This window comes from Jaculus jaculus, chromosome 3 (assembly GCF_020740685.1).
Source record: "Jaculus jaculus isolate mJacJac1 chromosome 3, mJacJac1.mat.Y.cur, whole genome shotgun sequence".
Taxonomy (NCBI): Eukaryota; Metazoa; Chordata; class Mammalia; order Rodentia; family Dipodidae; genus Jaculus; species Jaculus jaculus.
Genome location: NC_059104.1, coordinates 172423123 through 172446455, shown reverse-complemented (window position 1 = coordinate 172446455; position 23333 = coordinate 172423123). Strand labels below are relative to the sequence as shown.

The 23333-nt window shown below is 42.3% G+C and overlaps 1 protein-coding gene and 1 pseudogene across 1 annotated transcript; one reads left to right on the top strand and one right to left on the bottom strand.

The window, feature by feature from the left end:
- Nucleotides 1–236: 236 nt before the first annotated feature.
- LOC101611347 lies at nt 237–10498 on the bottom strand (annotated as a pseudogene).
- A 4281-nt stretch (nt 10499–14779) lies between these two features.
- On the top strand, nt 14780–15217 carry LOC123459557 (40S ribosomal protein S17-like). Its single transcript, XM_045146508.1, has one exon. The coding sequence runs from the start codon at nt 14780–14782 to the stop codon at nt 15215–15217; it is 438 nt and encodes a 145-aa protein (XP_045002443.1).
- Nucleotides 15218–23333: the final 8116 nt, after the last annotated feature.

The window sequence follows — 23333 nt, the reverse complement described above, 5'->3', positions numbered from 1 at the left end:
TGAGATCAAGTTTTCCTCGTCTCTTTCTTTTCATGAAAGGATGGCTTCTCCAACTTTTATTTTGCTTCCTTTGATACCTGATTCTCCTTTCCACTTCTTGTAGCCCTTAGCACAGTTCTAATTTTCTATAAACTTAAGTCAGTATGGTGGGTATTCCAGCCTAAAACAAAAAGAGAAATACTCTATGATCAGTTATCGTTACATGCTTTCTTTCCCAAACCCTGGGTGTCACATTGCTACTTTCCATTGGGGAAGAAGAGAAGGTTGGTTCTGTCCCGAACCGGCTTGCTCTTCACTCCATAGGTAATTGGGTTGACTACAGGAGGGTCGGCCACAAAAAGGTTGGCAAACAGTATATGGAAGGAGAGAGGAACATTGTGGCCAAAACGATGAGCAAGAACAGAGAACATGGCTGGTGTGTAGAATGTGAGAATGACACAGACACGGAAGCCGCAAGTGCTAAGGGCTTTCTGGCGAGCATCCCGGGATGGAAGCTTAAAGACAGCATGAGGGATAAGCACGCAGGACAGACCAATGAGTATCAGATCTGATGTGACTGTCATCACAGGCACTGCAAAGCCATACCAGATGTTGATGGAGATGTCAACACCCGCGAGCCGGGCAATGCCTATGTGTTCACAGTAGGTGTGGTGAACGATGATTGTTCTACAGAAGGGAAGTCGCTTTAACAGGAACACACGTGGGAAGATGACGCAAACACCCCTACTGATAACAGCCACCACAATCTGAGTTACCGTCTGATGGGTGACAACAGTGCTATGTCTTGGTGGGAAGCAAACAGCAGTGTAGCCATCAAATGCCATGGCCAGCAGGATGGCAAAGTCCATGGCAAAGCTAGAGTGGAGGAAAAACATCTGAGCAAAACATCCAGAAAATGTGACTTGCCAAGGACCCAGCCGGAAGATGATGAAGGTTTTGGGAGCGCTTGTGTTACACAGGGTGAGATCCGTGGAAGCCAGCATGGAGAGGAAAAAGAACATGGGTTCATGGAGACTACACTCCACAATGATGAGGTAGATGAGGAGAACATTGCCTTGGAAGGCACAAGGCAGATAATGAATAGGGGAACCCCAATCCAGATGGGGACCTTCTCCGGTCCTGGGATTCCCAGGAGGACGAAAAAGCCTGGAGTGAAGCTGCTGTCCTGGGTTGAGTGAGTCCTGTGAGCTGAAAATGAAAATGGCACAAATGGACTGGAGACAAGGATCAACAGGTAAGGCACTTGCCTGCAATTCCTAATGACCTGTGCCTGATTCTCCAGTACCCACATATAGCCAGATGCACAAAGTGACACATGTTTCTGGAGTTTGTTTACAAAGGCTAGATGCCCCGATGCACCCATTTTTTTTGTCTCTTTCTCTTCTATCTCTATACTTGCAAAAGAATAAATAAATAGGGCAGGAAAGATTGCTCAGTGGTTAAGGCACTTGCCTGCAAAGCCTAACAACCCAGATTCAATTCCCCAGTACACACATAAAGCCAGATCCACAAAGTGGTACATGCATCTGTAGTTTTTTTGTTTGTTTGTTTGTTTTTTGGATTTTTTTTTTTTTTTTTGCAGTGGCTAGAGGCCCTGGCATGCACAATCATTCTCTCTCTCTCTGCCTCTGTTTGTAAATAAATTAATTAATTAAATATTTTAGATAAATAAAACAGGCATAATGCATGCATGACTGATTGTTACAATGACAGATTCCCCCAGCATTTCATAACTTTTGATCCCAAGAAATGATCAGTTTATGCATTATTCTCTTCTTCTCTTTATTAATAAATGTTTGGGACTGGGATATTTCTCATTGATTAAAGGCACTTTCTTGCAAAGCCTGATGGCCTGGGTTCAATTCACCAGTATCCACCAAGCCAGACACACAAAGTGTTGCATGTGTCTGGAGTTCTTTTCAAGGGAAAGAGCCTTGGCTTGCCTATACTTTCTCTTGGTTATATTCTCTGTCTCTCAAGTAAATAAAAATATTTTAAAATAAATAAACATTTGCCAAAATTTTAGATAGTTAAAATGTGGTACTGAAATGTTTGCCAGATATGTAGCTATGTATCTATATCCACCTCTACCTATGTATAAAAAACACAAAAAGTTTTCTAAGAAAATGTATGTATATAATAATATTGGACAAGGAGCCAGGCGTGGTGGTGCATACCTTTAATCCCAGCACTTGGGAGGCAGAGGTAGGAAGATTGCTGAGAGTTCGAGGCCACTCTGAAACTACATAGTGAATTCCAGGTCAGCCTGAGCCAGAGTGAGACCTTACCTCTAAAAATCAAAACAACAACAACAACAACAAATAATAATAATAATAATAATAATGGACAAGGGCTGGAGAGATTGCTTAGTGGATAAGCGCTTGCCTGTGAAGCCTAAGGACCCTGGTTCGAGGCTTGATTCCACAGGAACCATGTAGGCCAGATGCACAAGGTAGCACATGCATCTGGACTGGTGAGCCCATTCTCTATCTATTTGCCTCTTTCTCTCTCCCTCTCTCTCTGTCGCTCTCAAGTAAATAAAATAAACAAAAATATTTTAAAAGTAATAATAATAATAATATTGGACAAAGGTTGAGTTGTATTGCTGAGTGGTATTTTTGCCTAGCATCCATGTTCATTCTCTAGTTCCTCAAAAGATTTAAAAAAAAAAAAAAAAAAAGAATGCCCTGGTGACACACACCATAAATCTGGGAACTCGGAAGCCAAAGTAGGAGGATCGCCATGAGTCTGAGGCCAGTCTGAGACTAGATAGTGAATTCCAAGTCAACCTGGGCTACAGTGAGACCCTACCTCAAAAAAACAAAACAAGGAAGGAAGGAAGGAAGGAAGGAAGGAGGGAGGGAAGGAAGGAAGGAAGTGAAGGAGGGAGGGAGGGAGAGAGGGAGGGAGGGAGGGAGGGAGGGAGGGAGGGAGGGAGGGAGGGAGGGAGGGAGGGAGGGAGGGAGGAGAAGGAAGGATGGGAGGGAGGGAGGGAGGGAGGGAGGGAGGGAGGGAGGAGAAGGAAGGATGGGAGGGAGTAAGAGAGGGAGGGAGGAGTGTTAAAGTCAGGTTCACATTGCTGGTAGAAATCACCGAACCAAGAGCAGCTTCTAGGAAAAAGAGGTTTATTTTGGCTTACAGGCTCGAGGGGAAGGTCCATGATGGCAGGGGAAAACGATGGCATGAGCAGAGGGTGGACATCACCCCATGGCCAATATAAGGTGGATAATAGCAACAGGAGAGTGTGCCAAACTCTGGCAAGAGGAAACTGGCTATAATACCCATAGCCCACCCCCAACAATGCACCACCTCCATGAGGCATTAATTCCCAAATCTCCACCAGCTAGAAACCTAGCATTCAGAACACCTAAGCTTATGGAGGACACCTGAATCAGACCACCACAGAGAGTAAAGGAGGGAGAAAAAGAAGAATGATGCTTATTAGACAGAAATCCACTTACTTATTCAAGTACTGTTTAGAGTTTAACGAAGGCAGATTCCGTATCAGAAACCCAGGCAGACAATACAATATCCTTCCTTTTCTCCTTCTCCACACCGACCCTCCCTCACTTCCCCATCTGCATCTGCCCTAGTTCTCCTTGGTGCTAAAGAAAATATCACAGATATAAGATGGGGACAAAGAGCACGCCTCTCTAAAATTTAAGATATCAGTGGATTGTTCTGCCATCAAGATTTGTCTAGGCTGGATTCATCTTCAGTAAAGACAGATTCTGATGAGTTGATATGTCAGATTTCTCTCTGGGAAAGAAGGTAAAACCCTCCTCCTGCTCTCAGTGAAGATAGTTTTTAAAAATATTTATTTATGGGCTGGAGAGATGGCTTAGCGGTTAAACGCTTGCCTGTGAAGCCTAAGGACCCTGGTTCGAGGCTCGGTTCCCCAGGTCCCACGTTAGCCAGATGCACAAGGGGGCGCACGCGTCTGGAGTTTGTTTGCAGAGGCTGGAAGCCCTGGTGCGCCCATTCTCTCTCTCTCCCTCTATCTGTCTTTCTCTCTGTGTCTGTCACTCTCAAATAAATAAATAAATAAATAAATAAATAAATAAATAAATAAATAAATAAATAAAAATTTAAAAAAATATTTATTTATTTATTTATTTATTTATTTGAGACAGAGACAGAGAAAGAGAGAATGGGCACATCAGGGCCTCTAGCTACTGCAAACAAACTCCAGACGCATGTGCCATCATGTGTATCTGGCTTACGTGGGACCTGGAGAATCGAACCTGGGTCTTTTTGATCTGCAAGCAAGCATCTTAACTGCTAAGGCATCTCTCCAACCCTGAAACAATATTTTTAACAGTATCTTCTAATTTACACCTGACAGCTTGTATGTCTTCAAGGCCAACCCTGGAAATACATGATTTTCTACAGAAAAGGAAATGTGATCTAAGGAATATTCCAAATATAGAAGAACAAGGAGGAGGAAGAGGAGTCGAGGCCGACATTGGGAAGTCCACTGCTTCCAGACAGGGAGAAATAGCATGGCTGGCAATCAGCAGTGCCATTCACTTCTACTCCACTGGAGGTAACATCCAGTTCATTTGCAACAGACTCAGCCACGGGAGAGGCCAATCCAAACAGCAGCTTCACGAGAGCCCAGACACAGAAGCCACGGGCTCCTACTCAGACTTACAAAGTTGTGTTGTAAGCTACTTTCCCCACCTGCCACAAATATCACCAAGTATGCACATTAGTGATATTGAAAGTGAGAAAGAAAAAATCAAAATTAGAAAGAGCTGGGCATGGTGGCTCACGCCTTTGATCCCAGCACTCAGGAGGCAGGGGTAGGATGATTGCCGTGAGTCCAAGGCCACCCTGAGACTACATAGTGAATTCCAGGTCAACCTGAGCTGCTGAGACCCTACCTCAAAAAAAAAAAAAAAAAGTGGATACTAGCTACAGATGATTGGGCTTCTGCGTGAGAATGAAAATACTTAGTAGCAGAGGCCAGTAAGTTAAAAAGGAGACATAAAGGGAAGAGAAAGGAAGGGAGGAGGGTACTTAATAGGTTGATATTGTATATATGTAAGTACAATGATTGTGATGGGGAGGTAATATGATGGAGAATGGAATTTCAAAGGGGAAAGTGGCGGTCGGGGGGGGAGGGAATTACCATGGGATTTTTTTTATAATCATGGAAAATGCTAATAAAAATTTTAAAAAAATTAGAAAGGGCTTGGCATCATGGTACACCTGACATCCCAGCTTGTGGAAGGCTGAAACAAAAGATTCATAATTTGAGGATAGTCCAACTACATAGAAAGAACTTGTCTCAAAATGATTTTTAAAAATCAAAAAGAGTGTGGGGGGGAGGAAGGGAATTACCATGGGATTTTTTTTTATAATTATGGAAAATGCTAATAAAAATTAAATTAAAAAAAAAAACAAAAAGAAAAAAGTCAAATGAAATTGGAAGAAAAAGCTGTTTCAAAGAAAAAGTAATCCAATGGGAGATAGAGTCATGACTAAAGTAATAAAGTATCATTACAAGTAAAGATATCTATTCTACTAATACTTACCATATTTTTCAGGTGAGCAAGGAAAAGCTACTACAGCCAAAAAACAATGAATATGAATGATTAAGTAATGCAAAATAGGCATATAGAATTCTCAATATCTTGTCATTAAAATTAATGTAATCCATGGATGAGATATATTATTTTGGAAATTAGCAATTTAAAAAAACTCATAATGGCCAGTTCCATCAAGTATCTGAATATGTCAGGTGTTGTTGTAGCTGTTTGTGAAAGGTTTACTGTCAGGTATTCCTGGAGATTAATTTAGCTCTATGTGTGACAATAGGAAATGAACTTCCCACTGCCTCAGCAATTTCAAACAGAAATGTTCCCAAAGATGGAGTTAGACAAATATAGAAGTCATAAGGATATCACTATTGCATTACTGGTGGCATGAAATTCAATAAAATTATAATGCAGAAAGTACAAATAAGGGAAGTGACATCCATTTAAATGAAAATTATTTTGAGGGCTGGAGAGGTGGCTCAGAAGTTAAAGTTGCTTGCTTGGAAAGCCTGCTGGCCCAGGTTTGATTCTCCAGTACACACAAAGCCAGATGTACAGAGTGGTGCATGTGTCTGGAGTTTTCAAACACAAACACAGGTGGTTATGATTGTGGTGTTTGATTGCATTGAATTCTATACACCAGCATGGAAATACTTGATATGTCTAATACATAGAATATTTGTATTATAAATAGCACAAATGTATATATACAAATGAATGGGGTTTCTTTTAACTTTCCTAAAATGGATGATAATATCCATAAGTACTTAAAAATAAAAATGTACCTTTTTGGGTTTATACTAGATCAGTATCTTGTAGCCACTATAAAAAATAATTTCCAGGCTGGAAAGATGGCTTAGTAGTTAAGGGTGCTGGCCAGCAAAGCCAAAGAACCCAGGTTCCATTCCCCAGTGCCCACATACAGCCAGATGCACAAGGTGGGGCATGTATCTGGAATTCATTTGCAGTGGCTAGAGGCTCTGGTGTGCCCATTCTTCCTCTCTCTATCTGCCTCTTTCTCTCTCTCTCTCTCAAATCAACAAATAATATATTTGAAAAACAATAATTGCATCAAAATCCCATGGTATAAAACAACAGAAATGTATTAACTTATAGTTCTGCTGCTCATAATTCTAGACTGAGATTTACAGTGCAAAAAGCACAATGTTGAAAAGGCCGGGGATGTTGAGAAGTTCTATTTTCTCATTTTCTTCCATATGCTAGAATGCCCCTTCTTGTCTTCAAATCCAGGAGTTATTTTTACCTTTCTTCCATTGTTTCAGAAAATTCTGGGTTCAAGTCAGCAAAAAATCCAAACGCCACTTGGACAGGTGAAGAATTCATTTCTTTTCACCAGTGGGCAGAGGTGCGCTCCGTGCTCCCAAATATCTTCTGCACTGATTATGATAAGTTTATGTCTTTTTATGGGCTGTTTGATGTCACCTTGAGTTCTGTACATTATTGGTGGGTTAACTTCTAGGCTGTGTGACTGGCCAAGGACAGGCAACTTCCTTTGACAGCAAGCAAGCTTGCAGAAACGGGGAGGGGACGCAGCTGTGTACTTAGCTAAGTGGTCTACAGAAGTAAAACAGTACGATTTTTAGCTCAAAGAGGAAGCTTCTGGGGGTAATGCCTGTAATTCAAATTTATTTATGTTGATGACCGCTGGTCCTGATGAGCCCAGCCTGTCTGTGTTACCCTGAACCATGCCTTCCGTAGACAAGCCTGCAGTGCCCAGCAGCAGGGGAGCTCTTCGTCAATCTCCCTGGCTGCTCAGCACTTGAGGGAGTGGGTCTTCTGAGTACGGCTTCCCCTGCTCTACACCATAATTACATTTTCCTGTGATTCTCGCATTCTTTTTTTCCCACTTCTAATGCCTGAGATTTATTTGAGCATAAACCATCATAATATAAACTAAAATCTAAAGTTTATAGCATTAAAAGTGAATAATTAAGGGCTGGAGAGATGGCTTAGTGGTTAAGCGCTTGCCTGTGAAGCCTAAGGACTCCGGTTCGAGGCTCGGTTCCCCAGGTCCCACGTTAGCCAGATGCACAAGGGGGCGCACGCGTCTGGAGTTCGTTTGCAGAGGCTGGAAGCCCTGGCGCGCCCATTCTCTCTCTCTCTCTCCTTCTGTCTTTCTCTCTGTGTCTGTCACTCTCAAATAAATAAATAAAAATTTAAAAATAAAAGTTTTAAAAAAAAGTGAATAGTTAAGTTAAAGATAGGGAAAGGCGGGCATGGTGGCACACACCTTTAATCCCAGCACTCGGGAGGCAGGGGTAGGAGGATTATTGTGAGTTTGAGGCCACCCTGAGACTACATAGTGAATTCCAGGTTGGCCTGGGCTAGAGTGAGACCCTATCTCGAAAAAAAAAAAAAAAAAAAAAAAAAAAAAAATTTAAAGATAGGGAGAAAACATTCATCAAAGAACTTATATGTATGACCTATTAAAAGAAAAAAAAAAAAAAAACTCTTCCAAGGCTGGGCGTGGTGGCGCACGCCTTTAATCCCAGCACTGGGGAGGCAGAGGTAGGAGGATCGCCATGAGTTTCCCTCAAGCCCTACATCAAAAGCAGTTTAGTTTATATTTCCCTGATGGCTAAGAATGTTAAACACTTTTTAAAGTATCTGTTGCCTATTGATATTTCTTCCTTTGAGAAATGTTTAGAATAAGCTCATCCTTAGCTTCCTAGGGAGGTTGAGGTCAATATGGACTATATGAGATTCTGTCTCTTTAAAAAAAAAAGTGGTCAGGCCAAACAGGGTAACATATACCCTTAATCCAAGCACTGGAGAGACTGAGATAGAATTCCAAGTTTAAGGCAGCCTGGGCTATCTTGTAAAGTTCTGCCTCAAAAAAAAATTAGGCAGCAGCAGGGTGGTAGTAGGCCAGGTCCCTGCTTCCCGGCTCCTCCAAGTTCCCTGGGAGCCTGGTCCCTGTGTGGGCTGCGGAATCAGGCCATTTACTCTGGTATGGTGACTGGCCACTGGGTACCAACATCCCTGTTCACCTGAGTCAAATGGTGCACAAGCCAAAGGACAAAAACTTGCTTCCTCCTCAATGAAACAAAGAGTAACTCTAAAAAAATGGGTAGACCACAATGCAAAAAAAAAGCCAACAAAAGTCAGAAAACAGAGATCTCCTCCAAGGACACCTAGTCCTACAATGGAAGCCTCCAATGAAGCCATACAGAAAACAGAAATTCAATCCCAAAATGAAAACACAGCAACCAATGAGATTCTGATCAAAAAAAAAAAAAAAAAAAAAATCACTGAACTGCAAGCAAACCATAAAAGAACTAACAATCATATCAATTAAATTGAACAGAATTGTCTCAGAGTATTCAGCTTTTGACAGTAAGCTTACCTTGATAGAAGAAAACATTAGAACTGGGCTGGAGAGATGGCTTAGTGGTTAAGTGCTTGCCTGTGAAGCCTCAGGAACCTTGTTCAAGGCTTGACTCCCAGGACCCACATTAGCCAGATTCACAAGGGGGTGCACATGTCTGGAGTTCGTTTGCAGTGACTAGACGCCCTGGCGTGCCCATTCTCTCTCTCTCCCTCTCTTAAATAAATAAATAAATATGAATAAAATTTTTTAAAAAAGAAAACATTAGAACCCTCAAAAGAGATATGAATGAATTAAAGGTGAGTCAAGAAATGGGAGATCTCTACAACTGATTGATTAAACTTAATGAATACTTGATCAACTGTAAGAATGAATTCCAAGAAGCATAAAGAAAGTCAGAACTCCACTTGAAATCATACCTCAAAACAGAGATATACATGATGCAAAATAACACAACAGAAAACAAAAATCAAATAGAATTTATTTTTTTAAAAAAACCCTCTCTAGAACTCCTCACTAACAGAGTTACTCATATGGAAGACAGAAGAAATTGATTTCATTAAGTTCAAAAAATCAAGTAAACAGGATAGGAGGGAACTATGGGATACCCTAAAACAACCAAACATCCAGATCATGGATATACCAGAATGGGAAGAAACCCAGGCCACAGGCATAGAGAACATATTCCACAAAAATTGTTGAAGAAAATTTTCTGAATCTCTCAAAAGAGAGGTCCATTCAGATATATGAAGCCCACAGAACACCAAACAGACTCTCCAAGGCACATCATAATTAAACTTTTAACAATAAAAACAAAGAGAGAGTGTGTTAAAAGCAGCAAGATAGAAACAACTCACAACATACAAAGGCAATTCTATCAAAATTATGTCAGATTTCTCAATGGAAACCCTGAAAGCCAGAAGGGCCTGGAACAGAACTTTCAAAGTCTAAAAAACTATGGCTTACAACCCAAGCTACTCTACCTAGCAAAAGTATTCCTCATAATAGATGGTGAAAGGAAAACTTCCCAAGAAAAAAGTCAACTCTATGATTATATGAACACAAAGCCAAACCTACAGAGAATACTCAACGGAATACTCCACACACAGAACAGTCAAACAACCAATCTCAAGAATGAACAAGAAAAGGTCACAATAACCAAAATAGACCAGGCTCTACATAGTACAAAACACAAGAAAGTACCAAACCTCATAAAACACCTCATCATAGCAGGGATTAATTCAAACCTCATAGTAGTAACCTTAAATGTTAATGGTCTTAACTCACCCATCAAAAGATACAAGATATCAGAGTGGATCAAAAAACTGGACCCTGGGCTGGAGAGATGGCTTAGCGGTTAAGCGCTTGCCTGTGAAGCCTAATGGCCCCGGTTCGAGGCTCGGTTCCCCAGGTCCCACGTTAGTCAGATGCACAAGGGGGCGCACGCGTCTGGAGTTCGTTTGCAGAGGCTGGAAGCCCTGGCGCGCCCATTCTCTCTCTCTCCCTCTATCTGTCTTTCTCTGTGTGTCTGTTGCTCTCAAATAAATAAATAAATAAATAAAAACTGGACCCTTGGGTATTACCATGAGATATTGTTTACAATCATGGAAGTTGTTAATAAAAATAAATAAATAAATTTAAAAAATTTTAAGATATTATGGAAAAAACTGGACCCTCCTATCTGCTGTCTTCAACCCACCTCACCACTAAAAATAGATACCTCCTCAGGATGAAAGGATGAAAATGTTATTCCAAGCAAATGGAAATAAAAAACAAGTGGGTGTTGCTATGTTAATATATGATAAAATATACTTCAAACCAAAAGTAATCAAAAAGCACAAAGAAGGGCTGAAGAGATGGCTTTGTGGTTAAGCGCTTGCCTGTGAAGCCTAAGGACCCCGGTTCGAGGCTCGGTTCCCCAGGTCCCACGTTAGCCAGATGCACAAGGGGGCGCACGTGTCTGGAGTTCGTTTGCAGAGGCTGGAAGCCCTGGTGCACCCATTCTCTCTCTCCCTCTACCTGTCTTTCTGTGTCTGTCGCTCTCAAATAAATAAATAAATAATTTTTTAAAAAGGCACAAAGAAGGCCACTTCTTACTCATCAAGGGAATGATCCAACATGAGCACATCATAATCATAAATATATATGTGCCAAACACAGTTGCACCATAGTTTATAAAACAAAATCTACTTGACAACAAAACAGAAAAAAACACCAGTACCATCATAGTCGGAGACTTCAATACTCTACTATTATCAATAGACAGATCATCCAAGCAGAAAATCAACAGGGAAATAGCAGAGCTCAACAGCATCATAGATCAAATAGACCTAATGGACATCTACAGAACTTTCCACCCCTCCTCAACAGAATACACATTCTTCTCAGCAGCCCATGGAGCCTTCTCCAAAACTGAGCATAAAGGCCATAAAACATGCCTCCATAAAGGCTTGGACAATAGGAAGGGTTGGGCTTGGGGGAAGGGGAAAGGAGTGTTTGTAGTGGAAAGAGGCCTTGGCATTCGCTCTCTAAAAAATAAATAAAATATGTAGAACAAAAAAATGAAATGCTAAAAATTTTCAGGGAAATAGATGGATCTAGAAAGGATTATACTAAGTGAGGTAACTCAGGCCCGGAAAGCCAAATGCCACATGTTCTCGCTCATACGTGGATCCTAGCTACAAATACTTAAACTTGTATGTCAGTTGGAATTTAAAAAAAAAAAAAGGGGCTGGAGAGAAGACTTAGTGGTTAAGCGCTTGCCTGTGAAGCCTAAGGACCCCGGTTCGAGGCTCGGTTCCCCAGGTCCCACGTTAGCCAGATGCACAAGGGGGCACACGCGTCTGGAGTTCGTTTGCAGAGGCTGGAAGCCCTGGCATGCCCATTCTCTCTCTCTCTCTCTATCTGTCTTTCTCTCTGTGTCTGTTGCTCTCAAATAAATAAATTAAAAAAATTTATTTTTTTAATTAAAAAAAAAAAACTCTAGTAAATCCAGTAAGATAGAAAGGGGCTTTAAGGGAGAAAGAAGTAGAGTAGAGGCCTTAAGAGAATGATATTGTATATATGAAAATAGATGAACATGGTACTAGGGGATAAAATGGCCTAAGTGAGGTCTGGGGAAGAGAATGAGTAAAGGAGGAGTGAAGGCAGGGTTAATCCAAATTTAAGGTGGTATGAATAAGCCATATGGAAACCTACTTTTTTTGGACAATGGTGCACCCAGAAGCCATAGATTGTTAGTAGAAAAATTTCAGTGCCAGTGATGGGATACCTTCCAATAAGTTATTGGCCAGGGAGGTCCCTGATGCCCCTAAAACATTACAGGCCATTGCCAAGGCCCTTGGTTTCCCACCAGCAATAGATGGTAAAATCCTATTGCTGAAAACTCCACATGCTTGGGCTGTAAGACCACTGAAAATTCCTGCTGAAAACCTCCTCCATGTAGACCAGCTGACAGAAAGCTGGAAAAAGCTATGCTGCGTGTAGTCCTATGGGAGAGACTATCTTAAATCTGAAATGAGACTTGGGACTTTAGAACTATCTTAAGTTGGTAAAGAATGTGGGAACCTCCTGACACAAGATCATCATAACAGGAGGAAAACATCATGACATCAGAATAAAAGAGAGACTGATTGAGAGGGGGAGGGGATATGATAGAAAGTGGAGTTTCAATGGGGAGCGTGGGGGGAAGGAGGGAATTACTAGGGGATATTGTTTACAATTATGGAAGTTGTCAATGAAAAAAAAGAGTGTGGGAACCTTTGAATTTGGAATGACCACAATGTACAATATGAGATGGTTATGAATTTATTGGTGGCCAGGGGTGGAATGAAGCTGTCTATGACACAGGGCATGGTGGTCCCTGCCTTTAATCCTAGCACTCAGGAGGTAGAGAATCACCATAAATTCAAGGCTAGCCTGGAACTACAGAGTGAGTTCTGGGCTGGAGTGAGACCCTGTTTTGAAAAAAAAACAAACAACAAACAAAATTTATTTACTTATGAGAGGGAGATAGAGAATGGGTGTACCAAGGCCTCTAGCCACCACAAATGAATAACAGACACATATCCTACCCTGTGCATCTCGCTTATATTGGTACTGAGGAATTGAATCTGGGTCCTTAGGCTTCACAGGCAAATGCCTTAACCACTAAGCCACCTCCTCAACCCAACACAGATTTTTAAATGATTTTTATAATTACAGTAAAGGAAATAGGAAAATTAGAGTTGTTATTAATAAATAAAAACATCTTTACTTTAAAAGAATGAAAATTCTAAATTAGCTATAGAGTACCATGAATTAAAATTGAGGACAGGTTTTGTGGTGCCTGCCTTTAATCCCAACACTCAGGAGGCTAAGGTAAGAGGATTGCCATGAGTTCAAGGCCAGCCTCGAATTATAGAGTGAGTTCCAGTTCAGCCTGAGCTGGCATGAGACCCAGGTTTGAAAAAATATATATAATCAGTAAATAATAAAATTAATAAAAGAAAAATTTAAAAATACTAAGGAGTTTTAATGAAAGATTATAAATGATAGAAAAAGAAATAAGTGAATGTAAGGATGGATCCAAGAAAAGTTATTCAAACTTGGGTGGGTGTGAAGGTAACTGGAGAACACCAGCCTGAAGGAGGAGAAGGTCCTCCAAGGATGATGGCAAAGGCCAGGAATCCTGGGCAGCTGTTCAGAAGAAGCAGAATCTCCATCCTGGTTTTAGCTGACCTCTTACTCTGTACCTCGCTGTTTAATCTTTATGTTCATGTTCCCAGACATGTTTTTCTTACTGAAGCTACCCTCATGGTTGCCTTGTACTTAAAGATTACTTAGAACATAAACATGTTTTCCTTTTAAACAGCTTACTTAGTAATAAGCGTATAGCTCTGAACTCTCTATAAAAAAACTGTGTGGCTGCAGACTAAAGTTGTCTATTGCATCAAACAACTGTCCATGTCTCATTTCAGGGTTAGAGTCTTCCAGACCCCTGGAGAAGTATCTCTGACAGGTGGGAGAGATGGCTTAACAGTTAAGGCACTTGCCTGTAAAGTCTAAGGACCCAGGTTCGATTCCCCAGTACCTATGTAAGCCAGACGCACAAGGTAGCAATGCATCTGGAGTTTGTTTGCTGTGGCTAGAGGCACAGGTGCACCAGTTCTCTCTATCTGCCTCTTCCTCTCTCCCTCTCAAATAAACAAATAAAATGCTTTTAAAAATTATTCAAACCATATAACATGCTTTAAAAATGAGAGAAATGAAGCCGCCGAACATGGCATGCACGCCTTTAATCCCAGCACTTGGGAGGCAGAGCTGGTAGGATTGCCATGACTTCAAGGCCACCTTGAGACTACATAGTGAATTCCAGATCAGCCTAGGCTAGAGTGAGACCCTACCTCAAAAAAAAAAAAAAAAAAAAAAAAAAGGGAGAGAGAGAGACAAATGAGACTGGGCATAGTAGTGCATGCCTATAATCCAAGCACTTGTGAAGCAGAGGTAGGAAGATCACCATGAGCTCAAAGTCAGTCTGAATGAACTACATAGCCTGGGCTAGAACAAGATCTTATCTCAACAAACCAAAAAGTATAAAACAAAAATAAATAAAAATGAGGGCTGGAGAGATGGCTTAGCGGTTAAGTGCTTGCTTGTGAAAGCTAAGGACCCCGGTTTGAGGCTCAATTCCCCAGGACCCACGTTAGCCAGATGCACAAGGGGGCACACGCGTCTGGAGTTCGTTTGCAGTGGCTGGAAGCCCTGGCACGCCCATTCTCTGTCTCTCCCTCTATTGACCTCATTCTTTCTCTGTCTGTCCCTCTCAAATAAATAAGTAAAACAGAAAAAAAAATTTAAAAAAAATAAATAAATAAAAATGAAACAAATGGTCCTAGGACCCACCATCATGGGCCGCGTGTGCATGAAGACCATGAAGAAAGCGGCCCGGGGCATCATGGAAAAATACTACACGCACCTGGGCAATGACTTCCACACCAACAAGCGTGTGTGTGTGTGTGTGTGTGTGTGTGTGTGTGTGTGTGAGGAGATCGCCATCAGTCCCAGCAAGAAGCTCCGCAACAAGATAGCAGGCTGTGTCATGCATCTACTGAAGCGGATTCAGAGAGGTCCTGTGAGAGGAATCTACATCAAGGTACAGGAAGAAGAGAGAGAGGGGAGAGAAAATTATGTTCCTGAGGTCTCAGCCTTGGAGCAGGAGATCATTGAGGTGGATCCTGACACCAAGGAAGTGCTGAAGCTTTTGGACTTTGGCAGTCTCAACAACTTGCAGGTCACTCAGCATACAGTGGGGATGAACTTCAAAACATCGCGAGGAGCTGTTTGAATGTTTTCTACTATTCTGTAATAGTTTCAATAAATCTGGGAATGACAAAAAAAAAATGAAACAAATGATATACAGAACTGTCGGGAGCTGCAGCTGCTCTTTGACCTTGGGAGCTGAGGGTGACCTCTAATCTCTTAATACAAAGGCCTTATCAATAAGGTGCCCAATACTAAGGCATTGTTTAGTATACAGCCTAGGTGGAGTGGGCGTAGGATACAAAGGCATTAACATACAACCCTGGTGAAGCTGACTTTAGGCATGTAGGATTATTGTGAAAGTTTTATCCTCTGTATATAAGCTTGTGTCTGCCTGAATAAACCTGAGCCTTGATCAGAACTTGTCTTGGCTCCATTCCTTGTGTTCTTGTCTCATTCCCACTCCCTCCTTCGAGGCCCGTTTTGATGTTTGTGCTGCAGGCCGGCCCACAGAACAGATGCTCCATGATTTTGGAGAATATATTAAAGGAATAGTATACCCTTACTGGGAATCACAAAAATCAAAAAGGGAAATGTATTTTTAATGTTTAACAGGTCTAGCTCCTCATAGTTGGGCTGCAAGGTCACTGAGAAATCCTACTGGAGCTGAGCTGAAAACCTCCTCCCTGTAGACCAGCTGACAAAAAGCTGGAAAAAGCTATACTGCAAGCAGTTCCATGGGAGACAGAGAAATCACCAGTGGAGATAAACAACAGTGGACACTGCAAGCCTTAAATTTGGCCAGCCAGAAAATAAATAAATAATAAAAAAAATAAATAATTAAAAAAATAAAAAATAAATAATAAATAATAAAAAATTAAAAAATAATAATTTTTTTTAAAAAAATAAATAATAAAAATCATAAATAAATAAATAAATAATAAAAAGTTTAAAATAAATAAATAAATAATAATAAAATTTAAAAAATAATAAATAAATAAAAAAATTTGGCCAGCCAGGCCAAATGAGACAATGAGTGTAATGTCTGTTTTAGGGGAAACCAACTGCTCTCAAAAGGGAATACATGCCTGCTACTGAAAGTCTAATCAAAAATCTATGGTCATGAGCTCTTGTCTGGCTAAATGCGTATATTATGTCCACCAAACTGTCCTGTAAACACTTTATTTAATGTTCATACCCATATATTAATGCTACTCTCACTTTTGTCCTTCCTCCAAAGTGAGCCCTTCCCCCAGAGTGGGGGACCCCTCTCAGATGGGAACTTTATATAAGGAAGCTCTGGGTGAAAAGAGCCCCTTCCTTCCACTTGGCTGCCTGAACTGCTTGCTGTCTTCCAGTGTGGACTAAAGACCAGTGTCAACTAAAGACCCCTGTGGATTGAAGGCCAGTGGATCTCAGGAAGCCTCCAGGTCTTTAGTGCTGGATTGGGACTGCTGAAACATCTATCCAGGTGGACTGAGCAGCTACGGGGTTCCTTGATTCTCGGGCCTGCAACTGCTATTGGACTACTGTAAGCTAATCCAATAAATTCCTTTTTTAATATAATTCATTCTAGTGGTTCTGTTCCTCTAGAGATCCCTGACTAATACAGATTTTGGTATGAGAAGTAGTTCTAGAGAAACAGAATTGTAAGGATGACTTTCTCTTGTGAGCTTGGTTCTCTCTGGGGCTAGCTGTCCAACTTAAGTGCTACTAAAGGCCCTACTGGTGATAAGGAGGGCACTTTTACTGGTAATAAGGAGGGCACTAATAATCCATGGTGTGAATGACCTAAAGAGCTCCATGAGATAGATGTATTTGGTGATTCTGAGTCATGTCTTGTGAAGAGCTAGGAATTTAGTGACTGTATTTAAAACATTTGAATATGATGATGCTGGTTGGTTGCTTTTAGCATCTCTGGATAAACTATTGAGGGAATAGCAGAAGCTCAGAAAGGAAATTTCCAAGCTTAAGACCCACAAACATGGTCTGAAGGTTTCTAAGGCAGCCCTGGAGGAGAGTCTCCTCTCTAGCCAGAACAGGGCTCAGATTGCAGAAAACCAAACCCAAGCTCTCAGTGTAAGATTGGATAACTTGCAACATTAACCCAAATCCCAGCTTTATTGGCTATCAGAAGTTAAAGTGAGGGCACTGATTGGAGAAGAGCGGGACCCTGTGACTTGGGATGGTGATGTGTGGGAAGACCCTGAAGAATCTGGGGACACTGAACTCTTAGATTCTGAAGAAATGGTTTTCCTTGAGAACGTGGCCTCCCCTCCCTTAGCGACAGCAGTTGCATGTCCATTGTCACTGCTGCCCCCTGGAGTACTACCCTCCCCCCCCTTGCCTGGAGGAGTTAATCCTCCTTTGTCTGAGGAATCAGCCAGAGGGGCTGGTGCTCCTCAGTGCCCACCCACTTCTGCTTCTAGGCCTATAACCAGACATAAGGCTAGGCAGGCTCCTAAAGGTGAGATCGAGTGACACAGACGAGGTGAGGTACACCCCTAAAGAACTTCAGGAGTTTTCTAACTTGTACAGGCATGGGGAATATGTGTGGGAATGGATTTTAAGGGTGTAAAATGATGGAGGAAGGAACATAATATTAGATCAGACTGAATTTACTGAAATGGGCCCATTGAGCAGAGATTTTAGATTTAACATTGCAGCTCGTGCAGTTGGAAGGGGTGCCAGGAGTTTCTTTGATTGGTTGGCTGAAGTATGGAATGAAAGGTGGCCTACTGTGAGTGAAATCCTACTGCCTGACATCCCGTGGCTTAATGTTGATGAAGGGATTAAAAGGCTCAAAGAACTTGGAGTGCTGGGGTGGATTTGCAATGTAAACTCATCCTTGCCTCCACAATGGGAGTGTCCAGAAGATGTTCCCTTCATTAAGACTGTAAGAAACAGATTTGTGAGGGGAGCACCAGCATACTTAAAGTGCCCCATCATATGTAAAGAAGACATCACAGTGGGAGCCACAGTTGTCGCATTAGGTGACTTATATGCAATGGGTCTAACTGGATCTTAGGGTAACAGGGGCCAAATGGCAGTGCTGAATTGCCAAAGGTGAGGTGAGCATGTTTTTCACAACAGACATAGCAGGCAAAACAATGCACATAAAGGTATGGTCTGGATGGATCTTTGGCACTGAAAGGTTCAGGAGTGACCAAGAGCATGAAGACCACGCACAGGCAAAGATGGAAGTTTGTATTCAGGGGAAAAGCACAAGCTGCCAGGACTGACTCTCAAGAGGAGAGCAGTTGTTTTGGGGTTATAGGTAGTGGTCTTTACAGGTTCTTTAGTTGGGGGAAGGTGAGGAAGGGAAGGAATTTCTTTGTTGGGGCAGTAAATCTCTGTTCTTTACATCAGCCATAGGGTGAGACCAGAAGTGACCCAGTGAGAGATAGGGGGGAAGTAAATCTAGACCTGGAGGCTTGTTAAGCAATTTCTTGAGGAATGTGGGTGACTCCTCTGTCACCCTCCTGCTGTCTGCCCTCCTGCTGCCCTGGGTGACTCCATGTTGTCCTGACCCAACATTCCAGCCTTTTGTTAATGATAAGAGATAGAAGGTTCATGCTGACCGTAAGAGCAATGAGTTGTCATGGGAGAGGCAGTTGATGGGTCTCTCTTCAGGGCAGGTGACAGAAGACCATGGTGGCAGAGTGGTGAGATGCCATCCCTTTGTTGAGCCTGCTTCAGGGCAGTCATTGGCAGATACCTGTTACAGAGAAGGGGAGGGTGATAGGCTCTGTGAGAAGACAGAAGGGAGAATAAGTGAGCTTGTTACTCTTGTCAAAATGCCAGATGTAAAGGGAGGATGCGTAGTCAAAGATGAGAGATAGAGGGCTTGGGGCAAGAGAGGGATGGCAGAGTGGCATTTGGGAGTCAGAGGAAGAGTAGGAACACCAGAGAGTTTAACTTTGACAGTGTCTGTTGGGGTGGCAGTGTTCTGACCCTGGATCAGACAGGGTAAGGGCTAAGGAAGGAGGGGGCCCAAGGCATAGCTCTGATTCCGGCTAAGGCAAGTGGGAGGAGCTGGGGTCAGGGTAGGTGTAGCAGACAGCTTCAGGTTCGCTGAGATGAACTTCCAGAGCAGGCACAGTTACGGAGGAAGGGATATTTATTGAAGCCTGCAGATCCAGGGGAAGTTCCATAATGGCAGAAGAAGCTGGCCTGCCTTCACAGGACCAAGCAGAGAAAAAGAGAAAAGCGCAAGCCAAAAGCCACACAGCACAGCACACTTCAAGAACTCCTGCTAGGCACACTTTGCATATCTTTAGATTGAAATCTGAAACCCACCACCACACCTTAAGATCCACCCAGTGACATTGCCTCCAGCCAGGTGGCTACAGATGCAAGCTACAAACAAATAAACAACTGAATATATTGGGGGCCACCTATTCTATTCAATCCACCGCAGTAGGTGAAGTTAATCAGGGACAGTCAGAGGCATGAGTTAATGTTAGAGTTTAGTATCGTAAATCAGCATCTGACAGAGGGGGTCTGTCAGTCTGACTCATTGTCTATATTTAGTTATATTTTTCTCATTGGGTGATTAAGACCATGTAGGCTGTCAGAATTAGCTGTATACTTTGGAAGTCAATAATGGCTCTGTAGGAGAGACTTTCAGGGACCTAGGAGGAGTTCTATGACTCTTATCTGTTAGGTTAAGTCAAGGCCATACTGACCAAGTGGCCCTTCCTCTTTGGGGAAGCCTGGAGGACTGATTTTCCTCCGATGTGACTCTCCTGTTGCAGATACACTGACTTGCAATTCATTTCTGGGTCTCCACATCCTCTCTGATCAAGAAGATAGAGCTGGGTGTGGTGGCACATGCCTTCAATCCCAGCACTCGGGAGGCAGAGGTAGGAGGATTGCCATGAATTTTTTTTAATGAGATTTAGCACTTTTAAAAGCTAACTAGAATGTCTATCCAATCTACAATACAGTTTTTGAAATTACTTTAGTTATATTTAACATACCCAAAGAATAGAGGAACTGGATTAAACTGCCATGATCTAATAAAAATGAGACAACTCTCATGAAAAAGAGAGGGAATAAGCATGCCAGGGCCACTTGCCACTGCAAATGATTTCCAAAACAATTTTCAAATGTATGTTCCACTTTGTGCATCTGGCTTTGCCAATAAGCACCTTTAACTGATGAGTCAAAATGAAATATTTCTAATCTCTTCAAATCAATTTTATAGAACTTTATTGAATTCCAAATATACACAAAATTTTATGACACAATCTTTAACTATTTAAATCTTAACCAACTTTATATTAATACTGATTGTTGGAGGAATTACATCTTAAAATCACAACATAACCTTGTTTAGAATTTCTGTTGTTACTATTCATCATGAAATAGTTTTTAAGTGTGTGGCAGATAAATACTGTTTAATGTTTTTTAAAAAGTAGGAAAAAAGAGCAAATAGTTCCTCTGTGAGATTTTTTTTTTTTTTTGGAGGTAGGGTTTTAGATATAATAAGAGAGAATTAAATATTCATGTGTCAATTTTAATCTTAAGATTTACAGCCGGGTGTGGTGGTGCACGCCTTTAATCCCAACACTCGGGAGGCAGAGGTAGGAGGAAGACTGTGAGTTGGAGACCAGCCTGAGACTACATCGTGATTTCAGGTCAGCTGAGCTAGAGTGAGACCCTACCTCAAAAAGCCAAAAAAAAAAAAAAAAAAAGGAAAGAAAGAAAAAAAGAACAGATTTGAAGGCCACCCTGAGAGTACACAGTTAATTCCAGGTCAGCCTGGACCAGAGTGAGACCCTACCTCAACAAAACCAAAAAAAAAAAAAAAAAAAAACAGATTTGACTTATGCTATTTACACAGAATAAACATAAATTCTGGAACTTTGTTTTTTATAACTTTCCTGAAATACATTTAAAAAAATATGAAAGCAGATTTAAACACTATTAGAATTTTGTTTTACAAATTTAGTATTGGGTGCTTTTAAGTTTAAACATAAATCTTGAGGCTATTGTCTGTTAGTTCCATATAAGCATAGAAAGATAAAATAAACGTGAAACAGTTACAAATTTCTTATAAGAAGTCCCCATAGTGACTTGGCATTCATTCCTCATCGTGCTGGGGCCAGGATCCTGAGGTTCCTTGTGCTTGCAGTTCCCTGGCTCTGCAAGGCAGGGAAGCTAAGAAAGAGCCTTTCCCCCAAAATTCCAAGGAGAGTTCCCTCAGGGCTACAGGCTGCTTTTTGATCCTGCCTGTTGCAGTCCGGTTCGCATTGCTGGTAGAAATCACCCAACCAAGAGCAGCTTCTGGGAAAAAGAGATTTATTTTGGCTTACAGGCTCGAGGGGAAGCTCCACGATGGCAGGGAAAACGATGGCATGAGCAGAGGGTGGACATCACCCCCTGGCCAACGTAAGGTGGACCACAGCAACAGGAGGGTGTGCCAAACACTGGCATGGGGAAACTGGCTATAAAGCCCATAAGCCCGCACCCAACAATACACTCCCTCCAGGAGGCATTAATGCCCAAATATCCATCAGCTGGGGAGCTAGCATTCAGAACACTTAAGTTTATGGGGGACACCTGAATCAAACCACCACACTGCCATTTAACAACTCTTTAAGAGTAGGAGAACCTTGTATTTTTTTTTTCTATGATCTTAATTACTTTTAGTGTTCCTTCTGGGGGACACTTAACAGTAAAAATTGGCTATGTTGTACAGAACGGTGGGCTTGGCGGAAAACATCCCCACAATGAAATGCCACTGCTGAGAACGAAAATTCATTCTGCAACCTTAGGGCTGCGAGCCACATACATATATATGTACACATTCATTTCAAGCACACTTTTCATATAGACTCTAGACAACCATTTCCCCTTCACACATTCATTCATTTATTCAGAAGCTATGCATTCCTATTTTAAATTTCTATTCTATTTACAACTCCGGAGACTAAAAGCAAACCTTGTTACCCGGCAGGGTGTCCGGGAGAGGCTGAGGGAGCCAGAGGAGCTGTTGGGGCGAGGTCCTCTATTATGTCGGGCCCAAAAGCAGAGGGTGAGGACTAGTATGGGGGAGGGGCTGAGTGAGAGCGCACGTCTGAGACCTTGGCTAGGCCCTGGTGAGAAGGGCAGGGAGAGCAGAGAGAGGGCCTGGCGTACAGAGCGAATAATGGGTACTCTGGACCATCTGCCTGTACATTGGCAGAAGTTTGTTGTTGTTTTAATTTTTATTTATTTATTTGAGAGACAGACACGCATAGAGAGACAGAGAGAATAGGCACACCAGGACCTCTAGCCACTGCAAACAATCTCCAGATGCATGCCCCACCTCGTGCATCTGGTTTTACATGGGTCCTGGGGAACCGAACCTGGGGTCCTTTGGCTTTGCAGGCCAGTGCCTTAACCCCTAAGCCAACCCTCCAGCCCCGGAAGTTCGTTTTAATTCCGTGAGAAATTTTGAAATCAAAAGTATCATTCTCAGGTCATTTGGACCCATTGTCCAGATCATGGATGTGGCCAAGCAGAGTTGCTGAGAAAGACAAGATGTCGTCCAAGAGTCATAGAGTTCAGTTCCTAAGTTCTTAAGGAGACAGGGAAAGAGCAAAACAAGGGTGAGAGAAAAATAAACCAGAGCTTAAGCTGGGTTTACACAGAACACCAATATGACCCCCTGGCCCCTTAGGGTGAAGGGGGCCTGCACCTCCCACGTGGGTCGCCAGTGCCTAGCCTGTTACGGGGCAAGTGCTGCCTGAGGAAGATTAAAGCAGCTGGCAATGGAAGATGGGCGCTCAGGACGGGCAGGAGGGAGGGAGATGGTGCACGCGAACCAAAAGACGCGCCTTAGGGTACCATAGACCAGACAGCGAGAGACCTGAGGTGTCCAGCGTGTCTTTCTGGAGACCTGGGGTTGGGGCCTAGGGCCGAGGGCTGTAGCGACACTTACCAAAAAGGAGGGAGGAGATGGGAAGAACAGTCAGGCCGAATCATGGTGGCTGTGCCAGCCTGTGCCAGCCAGAGCTGGTCCGAGGCCTTCAGAGGATGGAATGGCAGCTCGGTGGCCTGGTCGGGGAAAAGGAGGTCTAGCCAATCAGAAGCCTTCCCATCCGAGTCAGGGTGCCGCATGCAAGGTTCAGGAGTGACCAAGAGCACAAAGACCACTCTGAGGCAGAGATGGAAGTTTGCAATTGGGGGTGAAAACACAAGCTGCCAGCACT